We start from the raw sequence: 9,553 nt of genomic DNA, 5'->3' as shown, positions 1-9,553 counted from the left end.
GACCCAGAAGCAGCCCTCAGCCTGACCCGCCTCCCTGAGGGGGGGGTCCTTCCGCCCCAGACCCCAACACACACACCCCCCGAGAGCCGTCCCCTCCCACTCTCCACACCCCACTACTCCGCCCGTTCCTGGCCTTTCCCCCTCACCCCGCCCTCAGCTAGATTGGCGGCGACTCGGACCAATCATCGAGCAGGACCTGAGGCCGCTCGCCCAATTACGAGGAGGAGGAGGTGGGCCCGAATTTAACGTGACAGAGGGAGAAAGCTGAAGGGGAACGGAGAAAAGGTCCAATCGGAAGCTGAGGCAAGCTCGGGGCGGGAACCCGGAGGGTGACGGCTCTAGCGCCGGTCCAATCGCGAAATCGTGCGAAAGAAGCCAGGGTGCCCGAGGAGGAGGAACAGCAACCCTTTCCTCGGGCAGCCCCAGTGTCCCTCCCCTCTCTCCTCTCGATCCACCAATCGAGGAAGCGGCACGCGTCCGAAATTGCCTATTGGCTACTAGCGAGCCCCGGCATCCGGTCTTAATTGGTCCAGAGGCTACTTTTCGAAATCGCGGGAGCCAACCGAAAGGAAGGTCTGCAGGCGGCGGGAATAGTAGTCTTGGACAGGAGGCCTGCCCAAAGGATCACTCCGCCGAGAAGGCAAAGAAGTCCTCGCGGCTGCGGGGCAGGCTCCGCGACTGCGCAGGCGCGCGTGGGGCCGGCGGATGGATATACGGAGGCTGGGCAGTTGGCCACGAGAGCCGACGCGCTGACGGAGGCGCTCGTGAGAGGGCGGGGCACGCTGCCGGCCGTTTGAACCTGGCGGCGGGACATGGCAGTAGCGGCGGACCGGAGGTGAGGGTCCCGGGCCGGCCTGGGGGTCGGGGGAGCGACGTGAGGTGGAGGAAGGGAGATGGGCCGGGGCGGCCGTCTGGCTCCTTGGCTTGGCCTTCCCGAAGCCCGGCGTGCAGCAGGCGCTTAATTAATGTCTGTCCCGGAGTGCTTTGTGCACCTGGATTTCCCCGTTCTGCTCGATCGTTCCTTCCTAACCTCCGCTGGCGTTCGGTCCCCGGCGGGAAACCTTTCCCGACCCCCTCCCTCAGTTAATCCCGGGGCCCTTTTGTGTCTGCCGTGTGAAAGTCGGTCCTTTCTCTGACTGAGTGTCTGCCCTCTGCTTCCCGGGCGTCAGGCGCGCTTCCGATTCTCTGTGCATCCTTCCGATTCTCTGGGCATCCTTCCGATTCTCTGGGCGTCCTTCCGATTCTCTGTGCATCCTTCCGATTCTCTGGGCGTCCTTTATCTTTTTTATCTCTTGCATCCGTCTCTTGTTTTTCTTTGCAACCTTCCCATTGTGTATCTATTTCTGCGCCTCTCTCTGTAGATGTTTCTCTAATCTCTGTGCATTCTTCTGTTTTGTTTCTTTCACTGTGTATCTTCATCTCCATCTCTTTGCAGCCTTCTGATTCTGTGTTTCTGCGCATCTCTCTGTGCATCTTTTATCTCTGTCCATCCGTCTGATTCTCTTTAACTGTGTATCTTCATCTCTGTGTCTGTGCATCCTTCTGTCTCTTTGACTGCTTTTGTCTGCATCTGTTTCTCATTGTATCTTAATTTCCTCATGTATCTTTCTCTGTGTGTCTCTGCACATCTCTTGTATCTTTATGTCTTGAATCTCCGTCTCTTAATTTCTTTGTCTCTTCCTCCCTGAATCTCTTTGGGTTTCTGTCTCAATCTCTAGCTCTGGCTTGTCATCACTCTCCTGACTTCATCTTCACTTTATTTTGTTGCTCCCTGACGCAACCTACTGGTTCTGTGACCCTGAGAGAACCACTAAGCCCACTTAGACTTGAGATTAACATGATCCAGCTTTGCCAAGATTTTTCCCCCTCCAGGCATTTCATTGTACCTGATCTAGTCCTCATTTCTGTATTTATCTCTTTATTGAGTGTGGAATTTAAATGGTGTTTAAATGGGTGTTTAAAAGCTTATCTGGATTGAGATTACCTTTGATTTGCAGTATTTTTATGTCTTGGAGGTATGTTGTAGTATTTTCCTGTTGTCTCCCATTAGAACAGAAGCTCTTGTAATGTTTTATTTTGCTATTTCTGGATATCCTCAATATTTTTCAGTGCCCACAACATAGTCTGCTTGCTTGGGTTCAGATACTATCTTGGCTGCTTGCTAGCTGGGTGAGCCTTGGGTGAGACAATTGATGTTCCTAGTCGGTTTCCTTTTTTGTGAAATATGGATAAAAGTACCCTATGGTACTACACTCCTGTGATTATTCTGTGATTATTATTTTTACGATGGCTGTGTTGACAGTAGCATCCTAATTGGCATCTCTGCCTTGTCCATCCTCCACGTTGGCCAAAGTGACATTACAAAATCCATTCATCTGTCCCAAATGTTTCCATTGCATCCTATGAACAAGCATTGGGATCCAACACAGACTTCTGTCACTAGTAGATCACAATTTGGCTTTATCCTGTTTTTACGGTCTTGTCATATACACCCAGCCTGGCCAACCTTCTTACCTACTGTTCCTCAAGCAGAACAGTCCATGCCTCATCTTCAGCTGTTTATTCCTCCTTGGAGTATATTCCTTTCTCATGGAATCCCAAATTTCCTGTAGAGCTCAGTAATTTACTAGCTCCTTCCTCGGTTCTCCCTGTTATTTTGTAGGTAGTTTGTATATGTATGTCTAGCCCACGGGAACCACTGAAGCCTCAGTGGTTTGGTGAATGGCATTTGCTCCACTGTGCTGGAGAGAGACTGAAAAAGAAACTTTGATGAATTCTCCTGGAGCTGCATGAAATGCCCGTTATTACCATGGTCTGTGCAAGGCTCTGGGGAGAAAAGGCAGAAATCCCACCAGTTGGTTCCTGCTTCCTAGGAGCTTTTGATCTATTAGGGAAGTGTTCTGTGTCCAGAATAAATCTGGGGGAATCAAAAGAGACTTCCTGTGGGAGTAGGTGCTTTTGAGCTCCCAGTCTCTTAAAGTAGGGATTATTTAAGGTGACAGTAAGCAAGAGTGACAGGCATGGAGGTCCTCACAGCTAAGGCATGGAGTGCCAGTGTGTGGGAAGTGGAGGTAGAGGGGGAAATGAACAAGGAGGCTTTCTTTTATAAGCCCAGCCTGAGTTGATGTTTCTCTTAATAACCATCAGGCCATTGGTGTTGATGAATCTGGGGAGAACCTGATGTCCAGTCCCTCCTCTGCTTATAATCTTGGCAGAGCACTTTCATTCCATCAAGTGTCACTCTTCTCATCATTAAAATGAGGGAGTAGAGGACATTTCCTAGGCAATGTGCCGATAGGAGCAGGTCACATATTCGATTTCCTTCCCAGATGGAGGTTGTTTATAGTGAGAAAGCATGCAGAAAGTCATAAGAACTCGCGCTCAGACCTAGCTCAGGATTTAGTAACTGCTCCTGGCCAAGCTGCTGAACCTCCTCATCTGGATAATGGGCTGTTGGTCATGCTTAGTTCACTAGTTTGTGATGCTGAAATAAGATCTGGGAAGTTCTTCAGAAATCTTAAAGCTCTCAGATGATGTCCTAAGTTGCTTCCAGCTCTAAATCCCAAGACCTTACATCCCATTCTGTTTGGTATCCTGCCAAAACTTTTGGTAATAGTGTACATAGTAAAGTCACTAAAACAACTTCAGTCCAAGTGTTGCCTGGGTTCCTCGAAGTAGCAAAAAGTCTGAATACAATTTGAAAAATGAAAAATGAAAAGTGAAAAATATAGGGACAGGGCATGATTTGTAGTATGGCAGAATGTTCATAGGGACCGAGATCCTCAATCACTTCATGATTATTTTTTGGTATCATTTCTCTATTACAGTTTCATGAGGCAAAGCACTCCAATGTCTTTGCCAAGTCAGTTCCTGATAGGGTCATGAAGAGTGACAAGATTGAAAAGCAACTGAAATAAATTTACTTAGAAGCTATCTGAGGCATATATACAAGTGTGTTGATCAAAATCATCTAAGCAGTCAGTAACAGTTAAAATTCAAACCTATCCCCAAATTCGATGTTTCTTTTTTCTTTTTCTATTCTTTATTAATTTTTATCTTTTTAATTGAAAACTTTTTTCCTTCCCTTCTCACCTTTCCCTCCCCACCCAGTCATTGAGAAAGAAGTGGAACAAAATTCGGGTACAAACATGTATAGTTGAGCAAAACAAATTCCCATTAGCCATGTCCAAAAAAAAAAAGTCTTCATTAAGTCTTTGTCATATCACCTCTCTGTCAAGAAATGGGTAGCATATTTCATAATGAATCCTAGGCGATTGTAATTGATCTTTGCATTGATCAGAGAGCCAAGTCTTTATAGCATTGTTGTTGTCATATAAATTCTTCTAGCTTTGTTCAATTCTGCACCAATCATACGAGTTTTTCTAAGTTTTTGCCCTTCATCATTTCTTATAGCACAGTAGCTTTCTATTACATATATGTGTCATAACTTGTTCAGCCGTTTTCAGTTGATGGGTACCCCCTCAGTTTTCAGTTCTTTGTAACCTCAAAAAGAAAAGCTTCAATAAATAAAGCTTCTATTACGCTACAGAAATTTCATTAATTTTGTGAATTCCTTCTTCACCTTTGGCTTGTTTTTAAGCTTTTCAGGTTGTTTTTCAACCTAGCCTTCCCATTTGATATTCAAAACTTTCCTCAGGACTTGGGACATGTATTAAAAATTCAGCTAAGTTTCCATCAGAGGGTCATTTTGAACTTTTTCCAATAGATGCCTTATTTCTTATTTTTTTAGATGGATGTCATTTCAGAAACCAAGGATGGCCTTGAAGAACCTGTTACTAATGGTGTTGGTATGTGGGGATCAATTTTCTTATTTTGGAATTTAGGGTTTGGGAATCTTTAAAAAATTTTGTGCCGTAACATGCTACACAATGTGTTGCTTTGGGTTTCAGAAAATAAATCCTTAGGAGACAAGAAACATTTAATCCACTCAAAACAAGAAGCAGTAGTAGACCCAATCTTCAAGACGCCAGATAAAGTTAAGACCCCAATGAACTTTTCCACTATAACAGTGGAGCAGCTTGGAATTACACCTGACAGTTTTGTGAAGAATTCACCAGGTAAGAGCAGAAAATGATTTATCTACTTTTTAAGAATAGAGCTTGAAATAGCAGGCAGCCTTTTTTTTTTTTTTTTTTTTTTTTAAACCATCTTGCCTATACAAGTATCTATTTGGAATAACTTATTTTGCTATTCCAAATACCTTTCATAAAGCTCTTCAGTCTTATCAGAGTTGTTTACTACAGTTGTGATGTAATGTAATGTAAAATAAGTCTCCTGTTAATCAGATATCTTCAGTCTGTTTCCTGTAGAGGAGGGGAAAAGATCTTTTCAGACGATATGAATTTGCTTCAGTATTTCAGACAATCTATGATTTCATCATTCTGGACCCTTCCTTTTCTTGTGTTGTTTTGTTTTTTTGTTGAAGCAATTGGGGTAAGTGACTTGCCCAGGGTCACACAGTTGCGAAGTTTAAGTGTCTGAGATCAGATTTGAACGCAGGTCCTCCTGACTTCAGGGTTGGTGCTCTATCCACTGCGCCACCTGGGTGCTCCAAATCTTCCTTTTCTAATGTAGATCCTAGTACTTTGACAGTTGAATCTATGACATTGTAAATCATTTTTTACAATAGAAATAAGAGGGCTATTCAGAAAGGGAAGCCACAGTGAGTGAGCCACTGTCTTTTTAAGCATGACTACTGAAGTGATAGATGAAGACAGTACTGGAAAGCTTTGGTTAAATTCTCTTATAGATGTAGACCAATCCCTAAATACAGGTTTTTTTCAGTTCTCTTGGACACATCCAACTCTTCCTGACCCCATTTGGGATTTTCTTGGCAGAGATACTGAAATTTTTGCCATTTCCTTCTCCAGCTGATTTGGCAGATGAAGAAACTGAGGCAAATGGGATGAAGTGACTTGTTCAAGATCACAGCTATTAATGTCTAAGGCTGGATTTGAATTCAGGTCTTTCTGACTCCAGGCTTAGCATTCTAGGTGCCAATAATACAAATTCAGACCTAGTTGCCTGGCCAGATTCAAGGACAAGCTTTTAGTGGTTCATTGCCCCAGCAAGAGGTCTCCAGTGGAGTAGCCCAGCAGTGTGTGCTTTTTAATATTTCTGTCAATAATTTCAAAAAAGAGCCACTGGGTTTACTCACCAGGTTTGCAGATGACACAGAACTAGGAAAGGTTAGGATCCAAAAAGACTCTAATGCTCTAGAGCATTAAGTTGAATCAAAAACAGACAACAGTTGTTCTGGGAAAATATGGGCTTTTTAGTGGCCCTGAAGCTCAGTCTGGGCCCACTGTTGTGCTTTTTGAGGCTGTACTGAGCAGCACCGCCTCCAGGAAAAGGGAGCTGATAGGTCCATAGGACTGACACCATCACTCACCTCCTGGGCTCTGTGCCCGATCTTGATGGCTCTGCACTTGCAGTCCACTCTCAGTATGTAATCATTCACTAAGAGAAAAGAAGCAAATAGGGAGGCGGCTTTACACAGTGACTGTCAGTTCAGAACTTCTCCTAAGTTTGGTTCGTGGCACTTGGGAGTTTGGAATAGATTTGTATGCTGGAGGGTGAGAATAAGGGAAGGCAGTTGTGGCCAGTTGAGGGTTGCCACAGATTCCTTGTTTAGGAGCAAGCGTGATGAGAGTCTCTGGCGTGAAAATGAACTCAATCAGCTTGGTTTGCTGGAGACGGGCTGCTGCCAGAAGGCCAGACTTGGAATTCTGGCTCCACTGCTCAGGCGCAGAGTGATGGGCTGGGCACCTTTGGGGCCTCAGTTTCCTTATCAGAAAAGTGAAGAAGATTGGACTAAGTGAGCTAAATTCATATTCAAAGTGTCTAGCACTGTGCTCGGGATACAAATACTGCTCGAAACTCGCATGCCAAGGTGAAAAAACAGCTACACTAGTCAGCCAATGGAAAATGTATATAATATGGGCATTGGTGATGGAAGGGGAGACAATTGCTTGTGCTCCAAAAAAGGTCTGGTGTAGGAAGGGCACTTGACCTCAGCAAGGACAGTTTTAATTCTGGGGTCTTTGGAGACTGCCTGTCAGGTCTCTATAGGCCAGTGACAGTCTGGGAGTCCACAGGCTCCTTGAATTGTTTGGCATTTTGCCTGGAAATAAGCCTGGGGGTGGGGAGGAGGTAAGGTCCCTTTGATGGCTCTTTTCCTTTCTTTGCCCCTTGCTATCTTCCCTGGAGCTTAACTCTCTTCAAAGCCTTAGCTCCCTTAATTAGAAAGTTAGCTGGAAAGCTGGGATCTGTGGGGTGACAAAAAGTACATGCTTTCTAGAGCCCCCACACCAGAGTGATTATCTTAGTGGAGTAGTGATGAGGCGGGGCACGGTAAGTTTTGTCACCCCAACTTGGGGGTTTTAGAAAGCAGGACACAACAGGGATCCTTATTCAAAACGAGGTGTCTGTTCCTGATTATTAAACCTGTGCTTGGCACTTCTAATTGATGGTAAACTCTTCTACTTGGAAAAAGACTACGGGGCAAAGCTAAAGCAGAGAGTATTGGTGCATGATTGTAGATGGTTGTGCACTCAATGCAGCCTCTTAAAGCTAAGATGCAACAAAGTATGGATCGGTTCTCTGCCGCTTGTGCTAATTTTAATCTAATGATTAACATCTAGAAAATGCAGGTTCTCTGTCAGCCAGCACCACCATCAATACGTGGAACCATTAGTTACAGCAAATGATGAAATTTTGAATGCAGTGGCTAAGTTCATTTGGCACTTTGTAAACATTTAAGTGCTTTTTTGTTCCTTCATTCAACATCTGCAAAGAAAACTTAACATTTACAATGCTCTAAAAATGGAATGGATTGCTTTGGAGGGTGGTGATTACACTATAGATAACATACTAATAAGGACTTTTCTAATTGAGTACATCTGTATTTTTTGTTAGTATGTGTAAATACAATGTATACCAAAAGACAAGGTATACCCTAAAAGACTTAGGGTTTTAAAGTTTAAAGCTTTGTTTTAAAAACTGCACCAAGGGGCAACTAGGTGGTGCAATGGATAGAACACCGGCCCTGAAGTCAGGAGGATCCGAGTTCAAATGTGGCCTCAGACGCTTAACGCTTCCTGGCCATGTGACCCTGGGCAAGTCACTTAACCCCAATTGCCTCAAAAAAAAAAAAAAAAAAAAAAGACACACCAAGACTTTGGGGACATGTATAGTAATTGAGTGGATAGGTGTGCCTCACCAGGAACTTAAAATCCAAGTAGATGTGTTTGAAAGTTTATTCTTTGACCAGAAATTTACTTGTGCTGAATATTGCTTTCTGACCAGTGTGCACATTTTTAAGTGAATGAGATCTGACTGATCAGTACATAGACTCTGAGGGATTAAGTAGCTTGATTTTTTTTTTTTTAATTTACAAAATTATTAGCAAGTATTAAGTATCTTTATGTGTCTCTGTCTGCATATTAGAAAAGAAAAATTAATCCCGTGTATAACTTTTTAAAATATAATAAACATATAAATAACATTTCTTCATGTTTCTTTCATGATTTATCTCAAGTATCATCTTTTATATTAGGTCTTTTCTGGTACTTGGCAGTTGCTTAGTGCCTTCCTCAGCCTACAGCCTGATTTTGGTACATATACCTAAATGTATGTGACTTATTTCTCCAAGAAATGTAAAGTCCTGGAGGGCAAGAACTTATTTTACTTTCTTCTCTGTATCTTTAGCACCAAATCTGGGTATGTAGCAGATACTTATGAGATTACTGAATTGGGCAAGTCCTGTCTTCTTCATGTGTAGAAAATAGGGTCAGAAATATCTATGAAAAATTCATACATATACTGATTTTGTGCAGAAAATTATGTACTCAAATAATACATCTCATTAAAACATGTTAACTATTAAGGATTTAGGCTTCCTAAGTTGTAAGACAAATTTTCTTTCCAGGAAAATCTTTGCTAAAAAAATCAAGACGCCGTTCCACAATTGGAGTCCGAGGTTCTCCTGAAACAAATCTTCTCATTAAATATATTGCTCAGCAAAGGAATTTAAAAAATACAAATGACTCTCCTTTGGTAGAAGCTTCTCCTTCAATACAGGTATGTGGGTTTTTTTTTTTTTTTTAAATAGGGTTTTGGAATGATCTGTTAGTAAAAAAAGAATATAAATTGCCTCAGCCTTATTCTGTCTTCTTTCATATGTTCTGGTTGTGAGCAGAGATCACTTTTTTCCCCGTTCTGTGAATTCCCTAATGTACTTGGCTGAGACACAGGAAGTCTTACTGTTAATGTTGGTGTGAACGTGGAATCCGTCATTCAGCAGTTCTCTCCTGATATCCAGAATGGCGTGTAATGATGCCACATACAGGCAAGATGGTGGAAAACGTCCCATACAGATTCCCATTGGAAGAAGTAGGGCCCCATTGGTGCTTCCTGTTACACATTCTAGATTATGTAAGTTCACTGAGGGCAAACGCTGTTTGTTGGCCTTCGTTCTTCCTATCCCCAGTCTAGCCCTGCGCTCGGTACATCTCAGCACTTCATTAATGCT

The 9,553-nt window shown here is 43.1% G+C and overlaps 1 protein-coding gene across 2 annotated transcripts in view; it reads left to right on the top strand.

The window, feature by feature from the left end:
- Positions 1 to 155: 155 nt before the first annotated feature.
- The window catches only part of CDCA2 (cell division cycle associated 2), a 40,089-nt gene continuing 30,691 nt past the window's right edge, over positions 156 to 9,553 (top strand). The window contains exons 1-4 of one of the 2 annotated variants that reach the window (XM_023495294.2): positions 156 to 835; positions 4,751 to 4,808; positions 4,911 to 5,078; positions 8,951 to 9,102. In XM_023495294.2, the coding sequence (XP_023351062.2) occupies positions 4,751 to 4,808; positions 4,911 to 5,078; positions 8,951 to 9,102 (378 nt within the window). In that variant the 5' untranslated portion in view covers positions 156 to 835. The remainder of the gene's footprint in view (positions 836 to 4,750; positions 4,809 to 4,910; positions 5,079 to 8,950; positions 9,103 to 9,553) is intronic. The other variant, XM_031949647.1, reaches the window with a different exon arrangement.

The sequence above is a fragment of the Sarcophilus harrisii genome, chromosome 2 (genome assembly GCF_902635505.1).
Source record: "Sarcophilus harrisii chromosome 2, mSarHar1.11, whole genome shotgun sequence".
Classification (NCBI taxonomy): Eukaryota; Metazoa; Chordata; class Mammalia; order Dasyuromorphia; family Dasyuridae; genus Sarcophilus; species Sarcophilus harrisii.
Note: the sequence above shows the minus strand (reverse complement) of the source record. Positions and strands in the feature narration are given on the sequence as shown.